The sequence below is a fragment of the Aspergillus versicolor genome (assembly GCF_001890125.1).
Source record: "Aspergillus versicolor CBS 583.65 unplaced genomic scaffold ASPVEscaffold_10, whole genome shotgun sequence".
In the NCBI taxonomy this organism is placed as follows: Eukaryota; Fungi; Ascomycota; class Eurotiomycetes; order Eurotiales; family Aspergillaceae; genus Aspergillus; species Aspergillus versicolor.
Window position 1 is genome coordinate 595,225 of NW_024467533.1, and position 15,338 is coordinate 610,562.

Genomic DNA, 15,338 nt, shown 5'->3' on the forward strand with positions numbered 1-15,338 from the left:
ATAATGAGCCTTGAACCCCAAAGGTCAAGACTCCCAGCCTTCAAGGACAGGGAATGTGCTGAAAAACCCTGCAGCTAGCCATTACTAGTGCCGTCTCCCCTTCGTGACGATCTTGTTCCTGTCCGATAAGCTGGACCCAATCGACACTCGTCGTCCACGGGAGCTGCCGATCGAGTGGGTTGGCTCGGCCGTGCTCAATTCCTCCACCTTCAGTTCGCATGGAATGCCCGCGACCCGCCACGAAATGCTACTTTGATCCGAGTCAGTCACAGATCACATCACGACACAGTGTGAGTCAAGTCGTTGACCACCTAGGTATGCCAGCTTGACCCGCCACATCCTGCAGCGTGTGGTAGGACAAACTCAAAAGACTTGCAGGCAGGCAGTCCACGTATGTCCCTTGAAGCCATGTGCTATGGATTGCGATAAGGACCCCAAAGAAGTAATAATCAGGCTTCCTACAAAATTTCAAAATACTACGTCGCGTCGGAGCAGCATGCCGCAGCTTCAGGCGATACGTTGGAGATTGGAGCTTTTGGTTGATCGTTGCTCAGAACCAGTCGCCCGGGAAAAGCGAACTCCTGAATATGAGTCCCAGCTCGTAACAATTCGTGCCCACGAAACTCAAAAGCCCCGGCCCGCGAACCGCCCACGAGTAAGTTCTGTCAAAACCGTCGTGGAGCATCTGCAAGGGTGAAGAGTCCGGCTGAAGAGCCCGGCCACTTAGAGGAATGCCGACTGAGCGCGAAGGGAATCAACACCATGAGAACAAACGGCACTGGTCTCTGGGCGACCATAGCGCCTGGGGGCTTTTTTCTTTTGGAGTCGGGGATAATCATCTTTCGATATCCAACCACGAATATTTGTATTCCCTCTTCAATGCCGACCGGAAGGACAGCTTGTGATCTCCCGTGGGTCCTGGACACTGAAAGATCTAAGGTTCGCGGAGTCAAGTTGCCAAGACGCGTACATTATGAGCGAATTAAATCCGAGAGAAGCGGTGAATGCAGTGGAAGAGGGATTCCGAACGATGACACAATGGAGGGCAGAATGATGCAGATGGATGGTGTTGGCCAGCCGGAGAAGAGAACCGGCTGCGTGCTGAGCCCAACCCGGTGACCTGCGCTTCTTTCCCAAGCATCCTGCACGATCGTCACACTGGAATTTGCAGTGATGAGTGCCCAAGTTACGGATACATGTTGCGGGCGTGTTGATGGTTCTGTGAAGATATTACTTCTTATAAACTGTTCGAGTTTTGTGGGACGTGATAGTACAGTATATATTTCTGGAGAATTGAGACTAAAGAGCGGTTCCGCATTCCTGGTTCTCGTCAATCAAGAATGGACAAAAAGTCCATTATATGACAAGAGTTGAGGTAGTTAGCTAGTTAGTTATATGCCACGATGACAAAAACCATTGACAGCAACAAGAGTAGTACCGCAGGACTGTTGGTTGGTGAGTGATGCAAGTATGCAACAGCCAGACAGAAAGCTAGGGCGGTGACAGGCGGCATAAACGCACCGGCAGCGGCCAGTCGAACACTCCCCTGACACTTTGGCATTTGGCTAAACAATTCCTCATGGCGAGCACTCCTCTGTTTCGAATTTCCGCAGAAGATGTCCCTTCTGAGCTCGGAGCAGAAGGGAGAATTCTACGTTCAGGATGATTCCGATTCTACCCCGGTAGTTTCGCCCTTTGAACAGAAACAACCGTTCCCCCCTCTACCTGACGACCTGGAAACACCTGGAGAAACACCAGGTGATAACTACCCCGACGACGATGAGCAGGATGTAGCTTCCCCTACCCACCGCGGATTCGAAGCGGGGGACGATGTGGACTTTCACTCCCATTATTCCCTGGAAGACCAGTCTTTCTCAGATGCATCCACCGACTCAAACGACGAACAATCGCCTGAGGATGGTATTGCGATGCATCATCCTTTCCGGCAGTCGGCAAGTTCGCTTCATGGACCTAATGCATTTGCGCCGCCGTTTTACAACAGACCCCCCACACCATTGCCGCCATCTCCGTCGTTGACGTCTCTACTCCGGCCTCCTTTTTCTACCACTACATCGCGGCCGACTACCCCTGACAGCTCCGACGTGGAGACCCCCAATGATACTGAAGCGGCTGTCGCAAAATCCGCGCGAAGAGCGACGACCGTGCCTAGAGCAAGTCCCAAGGTACCGACTTACGAATACTATGGCTTCGTACTCTACCTCGCATCGTCATTAGCATTCCGTGAGTAAAATGGCGATTCCGTGGCTCCGGTAGCCCCTAACAACTATGGACAGTGATATATATCCTATGGTCATACCTCCCATCGCCCTTTTTACACCAGCTTGGCATATACTATTATCCGAACCGATGGTGGTCGTTGGCGTTTCCCTCTTGGCTCGTCATGTCGATCATCTATATCTATGTCGCCTTGGCATCTTACAACACGGGATATCTGACTCTGCCAATGAACAGCGTAGAGAATATCGTGGATGAAGTGGCAAATGTAGCAGTTATCGACGGGAAGGGCAGACGGCGGCCCGGTGGTGCTGCAAAGATGCGCCCTGGCGCGACCTCTTATCAGATAATGGGACCGCAAAACCGGAGAGTCAATTGGAGAGAGATCTGGAGCGAAGGGACGGACGCGGTTCTGGATGTCCCGGTTGGGGGTGTATGCGAGGTACTCTACGGAAAGGAAAGGGATGATGAAGACGATGTTTGTGAAGAAAGTCCCGATTTATAGACCTATTTCTCTCCTAGATGAAATTTATGAAGTATCCACGAGTGTGGAATTACCAGTTTGGATTGAATAGATGGCCGGTCAGCTTTCTATGAGCATCAAGAGGAGAAGGGCAAGCATGTATAGCCTGCAGCTAGGACTTGTTGTGTCGTGGTGACTCGTGGAAAAGTGGGGTCCACATTGAGGTTGACTCTTACCAAGCCTGCCCAGATTCCACGGCACGTTGCGTGAACTTTCTCCGGCCGTGAAGATTCCATTTGGCAGTCCAGACAGCGATCGAGCGATAAACCCCTGACTAGCAACGACAAACAACCCCAGCGCTAAAAGCGGCAACACTCGCGTGGGCGGTTACGGGAGCCAACGAGAGGCCAGCGGAGGCGGTCACTTTTGGAGCGAGGAGACCTCCAGACGCGCTCAAGTGTCCAGTCCATCCCGGCACCAACTGCACAGCTCGACTCCTGCTCTTTGTTTCGATCGAGTCTTCTCACCTCTTAATTTATCTCTGTTGTTGCTCATTTTCTGGTGCTGGCACGGCTTGGAACATTGTTTCCTGCCGCTGTCTGCCGTCTTGCTGTTCGCTCACAACAACACTTACCGCTGCGAACACCAATTCCCGACTCGACCACCTGAACCTCCCACACCTGGGAATCCTACGCGCGAGCCTGCCTTAACTGTTTTGCGATAATTATTTTTTCGCTCCTTCAGCTTCACATTGTATGGCTTGGCAATCTCCCTCCGCCATGTCTGGAGGTGGAGGGTTCGTCGGTCCTGGTGGTGATGCGAACGGACCTCAGGGGACGGAGTACACACTGCAAGGTAGGTCCCTCGCGCGAAAGAATTTGGTGTCGCTATTTCTCATCAGATGATCCAATTGGCAATGCTAATTACTCCTCGATTTATTAGGTGTCATGCGCTTCCTCCAGACAGAATGGCACCGACACGAGCGGGATCGCAACGCCTGGGAGATCGAGCGCGCGGAGATGAAGTCTCGGATAGGAAAACTCGAGGGCGATGTCCGAACTAGCAAACGAATGCATGAGTCATTGGGGAAGCACGTTCGGCTTCTGGAAGCTGCATTGAAGAAAGAACGCGAGAAGGTAAAAAAGCTCACAAACAACGAGCTTGTGGAGGACCTTCGGGACCCCAAGGAAATTGCTCGAGAGAGCATTAACTCCCTGAAATGTAATATTTTCCCACGCAAAATTGTCCCCATAGCTCGCCGCTGACTTGTTTCCGCCTTTGTAGCTCAACGACCGAAATTGGAGGGCGGCTCGGGAGATCTTGATGCCAACGCTGAAAATCAACACGAATACCGACAAGAGACCGAACGCGACAAGTCACGACTGTACCTATCCAAATGTTCGCAGGAAATTGCGTATCATGTTATTCCCTCCGCGCATCCGCCCCCAGACCTCGGCGAGCTCGAGCTCTCAAATCATGTTTATGGGAACCAACAGCTCCCCCAACAGAGCATGGAGGAAGTGTATCTCCAGCAGCAACGGCAAAAACAGCAGGCAAACAACCTGATGGCACGTGAGGTCCCCATGCAAAACCACCAGCCTATTGTCAGACAATACCCGGAGAACATGGGACTGTCTCATGCACCGAGCCAGTATAGCCTCCCAGCCACCTCGCGGGACGTTGTCGATAGACGAGTTATAGAACAGCAACAAATACAGATGACCGCTATGGATGATAGCAAACAGTCCCTGGAGAACTCTGTCCGAGAACATGCGGGGCCTGAAAGGCAGTACGATGGGTACGGGCCGCAAGTTCCAGCAGAGGATGCTTCACGACCCCAACAACCCGATGAAACCGACAACAGTGGCGATACCGACGGCTGGAACTTTGATGAACCGACCGACCAAGTAGTACCGCCTGAATCCCTACCACCTCAAAGACCCGACGTTGATGCATTTCCCAATGCGAACTTTGTCCGACAGAAGTCACCCGCAAGGACCGGATCGCTCTCTCACCGAAGAAAAAGCTCTGGTGCTCGCCGGAAAAGTGAGGGTTCCGTTGATCTAGGTACCGCGGCTGGCCCGAAGCAGGACTCTACCTTCAAAGTTCGATTCGCCCTCCGAGGACACCTTGATGTTGTGCGATCAGTGATCTTTACTGGTGGCGGTAGCCCGTCAGAACCGGAAATATGCACTTGCAGTGATGATGGCACCATAAAACGGTGGATCATCCCAGCAAGCTACGGGGCTTTTGGCCATGCAGCAAACGCTAGTAGTGACTTGGATATCACGAGCTACTTTACACACCGAGGACATGTTGGTGCTGTAACTTCTTTGGCTGCATGCTCGCCGTCCCAGAACTTTTCGAACGGCGGTCGAACGATTGGGGACGGTTGGGTATTCTCTGGTGGACAGGATGCCAGTGTACGAGTTTGGGAACGGGGCAGGGTTGACCCCAAGGCTACTTTGGATGGTCATTCCGATGCTGTATGGGGTCTTTGTGTTCTTCCTGGGACGGCAGGGACTATATTTGGCGACTCCTCTAGTCACTACGGCGGACCAGACCGAGTTATTCTCGCCTCAGGCTCTGCGGACGGCAAGATAATTATATGGGCGGTCAGTGCGCCGCCTCAACTATCGTCACCACAAGCTGGAAATCGGCGGGCTGGAGGCAGCCGACGTGCCAATTCAATTTCCTCTGGGTCAAACTTTCCATCGTCACCACAACCCAGCACGGCAACAACGACTCCGTTCCATTACACCATGGTCCGCCAGATTGTTCGAACGGAGGCACCATCGCCGACATGCATTAGCCCATTATCCCTTGCTGGTATCAATTTCGTGGTGTCCTATACAGATGCGTCGATTCTTGTGTACGATACTAGAACCGGCGAAGAGATCGTGGGCATGGCTAGCCTCGAGACTTATGATGGAACACCATCAACGGGTGTTAACTCCGTTGTTGCGACTACCGTTGGTTTCGATGGGTCGGCAGGCCTTGATCCTAGCCGCACGTTGGCTGATGAAGAAGTTGTGCATGGTGCCACTGGCTCAAGTGCCGTGGAGGGTGTTGTGATCAGTGGCTACGAGGATAGATATATTCGCTTCTTTGATGCCAACAGCGGTACGTGATTTGTGTATTGTTTTGAAAGCTACTCAACTAATACTAATGAATCCGCAGGACAATGTACCTACACAATGCTAGCACACCCTGCCGCCATTGCTTCGCTTTCTCTCTCTCCCGATGGCCGCGAGCTCGTGTCTGCCGGCCATGACGCCAGTTTGCGGTTCTGGAACCTCGAAAAACGAAGCTGCACCCAAGAAATCACGAGCCACCGTCTGATGCGTGGTGAAGGTGTTTGTTCCGTGATCTGGAGTCGCGATGGCCGATGGGTCGTCGGTGGCGGCGGCGATGGAGTCGTCAAGGTATTCTCGAGATAATGGATGCAGCCTACTGTTGATGTATGATTTTGATTCACATGTCCCGCTGATACTTTTCTTATGCCATATTCTTTTGGACTCATGAAATGATTGAGCGATTGGCCAAATTCCTGAGCATTTGTAACGGTGTCAACTTACCTGGCATATGTTCCTTTCTATTACTCATGTCCTTATAACTTCTTTTTCTTCTATTATTCATGATTCTTTGTACCTTTCCTTGATGGTCGCTGTCGAGCTGAAGTGCACCGTTACCGATGCCTACGTATACCAAGATGTCCTGTTATTCTTTCCCCCTTTGCACAGGAAGCCCATCCATGTGGAATATGATCAGGGGATGCATGTTATTATATTACCTTTTTTGGTGTCTGTTTCTTCTCTCGCAACATATCCTCTGTTTTCCAAAGACGATATGATATCAATTGATGCGAATATACGCCGACTAGAGTCTAGGTTATATACCTAGTCGTTTACTAGATGCACATCTCAATATTTGATATTCAGGTATCACAACTAATTAAGGAGGAATAGAAAATCACCGCCTCGCAGTCCAGGTGTCCTTAAACAATCCTGTCCATTTCTTCGCAACGCCCTCGTCCTTAAGCCTTTGCTCCAGATATCCCTGCAAGTCACCCCAAAACTGCTCGGTCTCCAGTAAAGCCTCACCACTAGGACCAACCGCAGCCTTCGCCGTAGAATCATCGCTGCTCTCCCCTTTTTCCTTCTCACCCTGCTCCTCAACAACTCTAGCACCACCCATAACCATAATTCCAAACTCCACGCCCTTCCCACCATTTAGCAGCTCCCCCTCCCCAGAATCACTCACAACATCCGCAACTGTCTTCCCTGTCCCACTAACCGGCTTCCGTTTATACAGAATCTTAATCTTCTCCAACGAAACCTTATTGTCTGTACTGGTCTCGACAATCCGCTCCCGGACCGCATCTTTCAGATCGGACATGCTCGTCGTCGCCAGCGGGGCATTGGGCAGCGTGATTTCAAGAACGGGGTTCCGGGCCGATTTCAGCGTTATGGTTATCGATTTAGATGAGCCGGGGTTTGCGTCTTTGGTTGCGGTCTTCTTGGGCATGGAGGGGTGTGGGGGTTGAAGGCGGGGGAGGACGTACTGTTTATTCTATGTGTTAACACGCTGTTCTGGCTTTCGATATTTGCTCATTGAAAGTATCTCAAACGGGCGAGGATATGACTTACGGGAGCACGAGGCGTTTGTCCTTGGTCGTGGACATAGTCGGCTCGAAGCTTGATCGGGCGGGAGTCAAGCGATGAGAGGAAAGATTTTGTGAATGCCAGTTCGGACATTGTGGCCGGCTGTAGTTAAATCGAAACTCGATTTGAGATTGTGGAGATTATATGCTGTCGTGCGGAAGAGTAGGAAGGAGGCTCGACGGAGGAGGTTGAAGTGATATGGATAATAATAATGTTGCGCCAGAAGCCCGAGTTACCTAATTGGGCGGTGATGAAGCTCCGGGTGGGTTCTTGTGCGGCCTCAGCCCTCAGGCAGCGGAAAGCCTGCTTGGGAGGCTGGACGAGTCGGGCATTTACACCGCCCTGATCACTGAGACTTTACTGCCGCCTGTCACCGCCCATTCGGCGCAGAAAAAAAAAGAAAAAAGTTGAAATCTTCTCCCAGCTTGACGGGACAACAACGATTTCATTTCTCCATCGCATATTGTTTCGCAATGGGTAAAGGTCGCCGTATGAAGAAGCAGGGCCCTCCGGCCCCGCTTGATGAGTCAAAAATCACCATGATGAAGAAACGCAAGACCGGCGACTCAGATTCAAAACCGGAAGCTGGCAAGAAGCGAAGACGCAATGATGCCGAGGAAGACGGACCCAAGGACATTCAGAAGAAGAAGAAGGTCAATGGGGCTGCTGTCAATGGGAAAGAGAAGAAGGGCGCTGTTGCGACTGGCGGCAAAGATAAGAAGAAGGTCGTGCAGAAGCAACCAGAGCCCGAATCAGAAGATGATGAGGATGAGAGCATGTCCGATTTCGATGGGGAAGGGTTGGATGAGGGTGAGTTTGATAATTTGGATGGTGTTAGTGAGGGGTCTATGGATAGTCAGGGCTCAGGACAGTTTGGGTTTGGGAGCGACGATGACGAGGAGGAGGATTCTGTGGTCGATTCAGATGAAGAAGACCACCCACGACAGGCTATGTTCTCAGACGACGAAGACTTTTCTGACGCAGAAGAGAAGCTAACGGCGGCAAACATTGCTGGTCTGTCTCGGAAGTTGGATGAACAAAAGCAAGCAGAAGAGGAAGAGGCAGAGCTGGAGATGCAAGAATCTGCGATGCAGACAAACATCGCCGGTGACCGTACGGATGTATTCGAAGGTGCGGACGGAGAAGGATTGGCTCCTAACCTTCAGTTGCTCCGGACAAGGATCACAGAGACAATCCGCATTTTGGGCGACATGAAGACACTTGGTCAACCTGGCAAGTCTCGCGCCGACTACACTCAGCTGCTACTTAACGATATCTGCACATACTACGGATACACCCCATTCCTCGCCGAAAAGCTCTTTAACCTCTTCACACCAATGGAAGCATTTGCATTCTTCGAAGCCAACGAAACACCGCGTCCTGTCGTCATCCGTACCAACACCCTCCGCACAAACCGAAGATCTCTTGCTCAAGCACTGATCAACCGTGGTGTTGTCCTCGAACCCGTCGGAAAGTGGTCAAAGGTTGGTCTACAGGTGTTTGAATCCGCTGTACCCCTTGGTGCCACCCCGGAATACCTCGCAGGTCACTACATCCTTCAAGCCGCCTCTTCATTCCTCCCCGTCATGGCTCTCGCCCCTCAAGAGAATGAGCGAGTCCTCGATATGGCCTCCGCCCCTGGTGGTAAGACCACCTACATCGCCGCCCTGATGCGCAACACCGGCTGCGTCATTGCCAACGATGCCAGCAAGCCCCGTGCAAAGGGTCTTATCGGTAACATCCACCGTCTCGGTTGCAAGAACACCATCGTAACACACCTCGATGCTCGGACCGCCTTCCCCAAAGCAATGGGCGGCTTCGACCGTGTCCTCCTCGATGCGCCCTGTACCGGAACAGGCGTTATAGCCAAAGACCCCGGCGTCAAAACCAACAAGACCGAACGCGACTTCCTCGCCATCCCGCACATGCAGCGCCAGCTGCTCCTCGCCGCCATCGACTCCGTCGACCACTCCTCCAAGACTGGCGGTTATATCGTCTACTCCACCTGTTCCGTAACAGTCGAAGAAAACGAAGCCGTCGTCAACTACATCCTCAAGAAACGCCCTAACGTCAAGCTCGTCGACACCGGACTCGGCAACTTCGGTACCCCCGGTTTCTCGCACTACATGGGTAAGCACTTCGATGCGAAGATGACCATGACAAGACGCTACTTCCCGCACCGCGAGAACGTCGACGGCTTCTTCGTCTGTAAGTTGAAGAAGACCGGCCCGACACCCGTGCAGAAGCCCGGTGAGAAGGACCAGAGCGCCACAGAGACCAGCAGACCCAAGTCCGCAGCCTCGACAACGGATGAAAGCGACGACGCAGCCGACAAGACACCTATCGCTGACGAGGATGGCAATACGGGAGAGGGATTCGGTCCGTTCGAAGAGAACGAGGAGGAGGATGCGGAGCTCATCGCACGTGCTGAGAGGAAGCGTCTCCGCCGCAAGGGTATTCACCCTAAGTCTGTCATGAACAAGCCGAAGAAGCCGCCAGCGGGAAAGACGGAGACGAAGTCCGACGAGTCGTCAGCGTCAAAACCGGAAGCCGAGAAGTCTGCTACTGCTGAGAAGCCCAAGCCTCAGGAAGAGGGAAAGAAGGACGAGCCTAAGGAGAAAAAGGAAAAGAAGAAGAAGTCTTCCGACGCTGCTATCTCTTCTACTCCGCAGTCTAATCAAGAGCAGGAGAAATCGCAGGTGAAGGCCAAGAAGCAGGCTAATGATAGTAGTCCCGGCAAGGAGAAGAAGGAGAAGAAACAGGGCAAGGCAAAGGGTAAGGGAAGTAAATAAAGGGATGGCGTTGATACCTCGTGATATGATACATAATTCATTTACCTGTTTATGGTCTTGTATAGCATGGTTAAATAAAAAGCAATTCTTCTTCAACGATGCCTTTCATTCAATCTCCGCGGTATATTCCTTTAAGTTGAAGCTTTAGATTTGATGACCTATAGTAGCACAGCTCAACAAGAATGATGTTCAAAGCGGTCAAATTCGCTGAATATTGGGTCTAATATTCGATGCATTCATATAAACAAGAGAAGAAGAAATTGAAAGCAAAGTAAACAAGCGATCACTCCAGCGATGTGGACATTATAAAAGCTTCCAGGGTATGCCGCGATTCTCGAAAGACCAACCAACCCAATAAGTACGACTGCACCTGCACCAATCATGAGAAGAAACAAGAAACAAACGAAAAGATTGCGCATGATAGCTATGAACTCCATTCTGTAGTCCCAACTCAAGAAACCAAACGCTTCCTAAATCAAATTAAACTGAACTGAAACCGCGGCGCTCATGTGCGGTAGATTTTGACAACACTGATGATATTCTTCCGGCAAATCGGGCAGATCTCCACCTGTCGCGCACAAGTCACACAAGCGCAGACATGACCACAATCATAGAAGAGAGCGTCCTGCTCCTCGCCGAAGCAAATCTGGCACAGGTCCATCTCCTCGTCTGCAACTTCCCAGTAGCTGATTCCCTTGCCGTGGCGCTTACCTTCCTTGTACCCGCCGACATACTTGTTGCCGGTCTTACGCTCGACAAAGGTTCCCTGGCCGTGGCATTGGTCCTCGTACCAGTCGCCATCGTATGTATCGCCGGTTGGGTACTCCATTGTGCCCTTCCCGTGACGCTTTCCGAGGACGAAATCCCCATTGTACGTTGCGGCGGAGTCGGAGATGTGCTTGCCCTTCCCGTGGAAGTAGCCCTTGATGAATTCTCCGCTATAGAAGTCCGAGGTGAATGTGACGTCTAAGGTTTTGGTTCCCGTGAAGGCTTTGATAGGGTGGTTACGGGACTCGGCCCAAATGTAACGGACCAGCTTGTCGGGGCTAGCGAATAGACCCCTTTCGTTGAGTCGGGCGCGCTTCTCCTTGTTTAGCTTGTCGCCAACTATGAAGCAGGTTCCGTCCGGCGGGCTGATTTCGAATGTTTCTGCTGAAGCAAGAGTCAGGATTTCAGTTCCGTCAACTCTTTGCCAGACCTGGAAGTCCTTGGTGTCGGGCCATTCGAGGTGCTTGCGGATGGCGGGCTTGATGGTGTCCTCTTTCTGGGAGAAGAACGAGCCCATGGTGCGGAGAGACTGAGATTCGATGTCGAATACTTGGACGTAGTAGTATACGTGCTCCACTGGTAGGACTACCTTGGGCTCTGGGGGTGGAGCGTCTTCGGTATTAGTAGGAGTCCCAGTTTGTTCCTCGGATGTGGAAGGCTCCTCTTGACCAGCTGCATCGGGTTGAGGCTGCTGCTGCTGCTGTTGTTCATCTAGTTGCTGAGCGTCCGCGGCAATAATGGCCGCGATGACGGCATCGTTCTCAGCCGATATGGACTCCTCAGGGCCAGTTGCGCCTTCTGGAATATCAATTTGTTGAGACTCTGTAGTTTGGGCCGCATTTTCAATGTTTGGCTCAACAGGCTCAACGGGCTGAACGAGCGGAACAGGTTCAACGGGTTCAACAAGTCCAATGGACGCCGTGACTGCATTACTTTCGGCAGATACCGCATCATTAGGATGAGCTTCCCTCTCACCCTCCGAGGTCTCGGCTGCAACTGGTGTTGTGTTTTCCGCAGTGTCCGTGGTCGGTTCAATAGCTGTAGGGCGTTCTGTAGACTGTTCCGTAGACTGTGGAAGGGTAGCCTGCTCGTTGGCAGGAGAGACCTCGAGCCAATAGCTGGAAGAACTAGGCTCAGCGCTCTCTGTAGCTGGGGCTGGTTGTGCATTGCCCGAAGTCTCGGAACCAGAGCGTTCAGCAACGGTTTCCTCAGGCTTGGTGTTGACCTCAACTGGTGGTTCCGGGTCTTGCATCGCAAAGTACTTGGCATCGCTGTCTGATACAATCTGCAACCAGTAACGGACAGGGTTCAGTGGGATGTCAAGGGTTGCTGTGAGATCAGAGATACGCGTAAGTGCGAGTGTAGGTCCGAAGCATTCACGGGTATGGCCGATCTGCCAAAGACGCACATTCTCTGGGTTGATTTCAGTCTCGGTTTGGGAAGACGCCCAGAGTCCGATCTTCTTGCGGACGTCGATGAGGTTCGTCGAGCGAGGCACAGTCAAGTACATGACGCTATTGGCGGCCATGGCTTGTGACATAAGATCGTATGAGTCGAATAGACTGCCGAGTTGGTCGTACTTCTTGAGGGAGTAGACTTCGACCTTTATATCCCCGGCTTCGGCCTCACCATCAGTCTTCTTTGGGAGTTTGACTTCGCCGGTTTGATAATATTCTTTAAGATCGTCCGAGACATCCCATGGTCCCTGAGGACCAGGCAAGAAATCCTTGATCACATCGCTGCGGATATACATGACAGCAACAGCAACATCGTGTCCGGTCTTGTGGTCCGGTGTCTCACCCGGCTCCAGACCAAGATGAGGTCCCAGGGCCGTTTTCCTAGTCAAGCATTCGACCCGGTTATCGCTGCCGTCATCAAAAGCGAGCCACTTGGTGCCCGGCCCACCTGGACGCAGGATGCTGAAAAACTTTCCAGATGTGCGTCGGCCACGATGGACAATGTAACCGTACAGGACATACTTCCCCTGCTGGCCACCCAGGATCCAAGGTGACAGGTCTAGCTCCTCGTCCAAGTCGACCTTGTTGTAGAGAAGACGCCATTGTCGAGCAGCCTTGTCCAGTGTCTGGCGGCCCAACTCGAGGTGCAGAACTGGGGGGAGCACCCATTGCCCGGGTTTGGCGCTGAGATAATGGCTGAAGGCTTCGCTCGTAGACTTAACTTGATCAGCAGGAACGTAAATTCGCGAGTTGGAGTCCTTCGGGACAGTGTGCACAGCGTCCTTTTGGACGTTCTCGGGAAGAGAAAGGGTGTCAGGTGACGGGCTATCAAATATCTGAGCAAGTTCCTTTGCAGCAGGTGTACCCGCGAGTTCTAGTTCCAAAGAGCGGCGTAAACGCTCCCAGAACTCGCAGACATCTGTGGAGCCCTCGTGAAGATTGCGCAGTGTGCTTGTAATCATGTCTGTGTCGACATATTGAAGCGACTGGTCTCGCTGGCGTAGCTGCCAAAGGAACTTCTGTAGTGCATCGCACAGTGGCTTGGGCTTTACATCGCAATTCGTGTGGTGTTCCAGAACATTGACGCTCTGGATGACCTTGCAGAATGGAGCGACGTGAAGCAGTGTCGCGAGCCCAGCAACGTCTGCACTGTGGTTGATGATCGAGTCACCCAGAGACCGATATCCAGTCAGCCCAAGGCTGTCCCAAGTCGGCTCAGAGTCACTAGGGTGCCACCAGAGTGACCGAGTCGGATCATCGAAGATGCGAATGTACGCATCGAATGCCAGTGTGTCGTCGCGGAGTAGGGCTTGGCGATTGCCGCGCTGGCGTCGGTGAATCTGGTCCCACGGACCATGGAAGTTGGTCCATCCCCAATCCAAGTTGTGTGGGTTGAACTGGTTGCAGGAAGACTGTGGCCAGCCGGTGTGAGGCTCGGCGGGGTTATAGACGATAACTCCGATCTGGGCTGACACTCTCCAAGTCTCCTTGGTTGGCTCTGCCTGGTTCGCAGCCGCTGGATACTTCGCCTTGAACATTTCTGTCCATGTTTCAGCATTATCGCTTTTGTCGAATTTAAGGTCCAGATCGGGAGTGCTAGCATCAAGTTCTGCATCTGCAGGGCCACGGAAGACCTTGAACTCTGTCTCCAGAAGAGCGTCGTCTGCGTTCGGCATGGTGTCTGAACATTCAATGTAGACGCTCAACGATCCAACATTGTTTCCACGAGGGAAGAACTTGATGGTCCACCAGTAACCGCCAATATAGGCCGGAGGAGATCGCATGATTTTGATGCGGTTGGGGTTTTCCTTTGTACCGCGCACACCTTTGATCTTCCATGTCAGGCGGGCTTTCTCTACCGGGATGTACTCTGGGTCGTCAACGGCGGGGTGGAAAATCTTCTCCCAGTAGTTATCTGCACGGTTTAGATATAATGAATGTGAGGAGTGATGAGGGATAACTCACATTCTAACGCACTGCGGTCGGACTCCGCTTGTGACTCGATCTCTTTCATTTCAGCCTCATCAGGGACCGATGTATCCTCCTCCTCGACCCAGTAAGCATGCTCATCTGCATTTTCGTCTGCATTTTCGTCGGCGTTGTCTTCCGCATTTTCCGGCGGAGAAACCGCTTCTGGTGAATTTTGTGCTTCAGTGTTGTGATCATTTTCGTTCTCTCGAGGGGCTTCATCCCCACGAGGCGTTTCGCTATTTTGGACGGTTTCATTATTCTGTGGAATGCTCTCCTGGGGAGTTGGATTCTGTTGAGAACCTTCGTCTACATGAGGCGTTTCATTATTTGGGACAGTCTCGTTATCCTGTAGAGTGCTCTCATGAGGAGCTTCGCCCACTTGAGGCGCTCCAGCCTCTGAAGGGGCTTCGGTCGTAGTATCCGGCGTCGGATCCTGCTGACGCCCCGACTCCTGCGGTGACGGATCTATGATGAGAGTCTGTGTTGGTGGTTGGGGAATTTCCTGTACTGTTGTGTTTAACCCCGGCGCAGGATCAGCTGAGAGATCCGCAGGACGGCGGTCCGAGTCGAGAGGGATGGGGACAGGGAGTTGCTCGACGGTGACAGCGGTGTCGAGTCTGGAATCCATATTTGCGGAGAAGTATGCGGGACGGCGGGAGCGAGTGGGTATGAGGAGTAAAGTTGGAGGCTGTCAAACCCAACGGGCAAAACGAAGGAAAAATACGAAGGCTGAGAAGCAAAAAAAGACGGCAACGACAGGCAAACAGCGAGCTCCGAAACGCAGGATAATAAAGTCTGCAGAAATCAGAAGGGTGAGTCACGCAGAAGGCAGCAGGAGAAAGGCAGGCAGAAGGTCGAGAGCTGAAGAGCGAGTGGGACAACGCGAGTCTAGAAGGACTGCGATAAGGCGCTTATCAGGGGGCTGTTCAGCACGGGGAAGCTGGGGAACTCTGCACTCAGGCAATGCTGAGCAGGGCGTTGCAGGGAT

General features: G+C 52.3%; 6 protein-coding genes across 6 annotated transcripts; 4 read left to right on the forward strand and 2 right to left on the reverse strand.

The window, feature by feature from the left end:
- Window positions 1–1,616: 1,616 nt before the first annotated feature.
- On the forward strand, window positions 1,617–2,740 carry ASPVEDRAFT_55864 (uncharacterized protein; the record flags this gene model as incomplete). The annotated part of the gene is made up of 2 exons (XM_040815125.1): window positions 1,617–2,241; window positions 2,295–2,740. The coding sequence occupies 2 exons, from the start codon at window positions 1,617–1,619 to the stop codon at window positions 2,738–2,740; spliced, it is 1,071 nt and encodes a 356-aa protein (XP_040671916.1).
- A 737-nt stretch (window positions 2,741–3,477) lies between these two features.
- On the forward strand, window positions 3,478–6,138 carry ASPVEDRAFT_32475 (cell differentiation and development protein Fsr1; the record flags this gene model as incomplete). Its single annotated transcript, XM_040810609.1, has 4 exons — window positions 3,478–3,553; window positions 3,641–3,919; window positions 3,983–5,821; window positions 5,879–6,138. 4 exons carry the CDS (start codon window positions 3,478–3,480, stop codon window positions 6,136–6,138), a joined length of 2,454 nt encoding a protein of 817 aa, XP_040671917.1.
- Window positions 5,994–6,636, forward strand: ASPVEDRAFT_314152 (uncharacterized protein). Its single transcript, XM_040810471.1, has 2 exons — window positions 5,994–6,020; window positions 6,148–6,636. The coding sequence occupies exon 2, from the start codon at window positions 6,284–6,286 to the stop codon at window positions 6,599–6,601; it is 318 nt and encodes a 105-aa protein (XP_040671918.1). The 5' UTR covers window positions 5,994–6,020; window positions 6,148–6,283; the 3' UTR covers window positions 6,602–6,636.
- On the reverse strand, window positions 6,472–7,635 carry ASPVEDRAFT_45577 (uncharacterized protein). The gene is made up of 2 exons (XM_040813327.1): window positions 7,348–7,635; window positions 6,472–7,261 (listed from the first exon to the last, which is right to left on the reverse strand). The coding sequence occupies exons 1-2, from the start codon at window positions 7,453–7,455 to the stop codon at window positions 6,671–6,673; spliced, it is 699 nt and encodes a 232-aa protein (XP_040671919.1). The 5' UTR covers window positions 7,456–7,635; the 3' UTR covers window positions 6,472–6,670.
- A 200-nt stretch (window positions 7,636–7,835) lies between these two features.
- Window positions 7,836–10,007, forward strand: ASPVEDRAFT_102920 (rRNA (cytosine-C5-)-methyltransferase NOP2; the record flags this gene model as incomplete). Its single annotated transcript, XM_040805584.1, has 1 exon — window positions 7,836–10,007. A coding segment is annotated over one exon (2,172 nt), but the record flags the coding sequence as incomplete, so codon positions are not given.
- Window positions 10,008–10,659: 652 nt separating this feature from the next.
- Window positions 10,660–14,978, reverse strand: ASPVEDRAFT_139702 (putative MATH and UCH domain protein; the record flags this gene model as incomplete). The annotated part of the gene is made up of 4 exons (XM_040807597.1): window positions 10,660–11,793; window positions 11,848–14,294; window positions 14,345–14,444; window positions 14,685–14,978. The coding sequence occupies 4 exons, from the start codon at window positions 14,976–14,978 to the stop codon at window positions 10,660–10,662; spliced, it is 3,975 nt and encodes a 1,324-aa protein (XP_040671921.1).
- Between the last annotated feature and the right edge of the window lie 360 nt (window positions 14,979–15,338).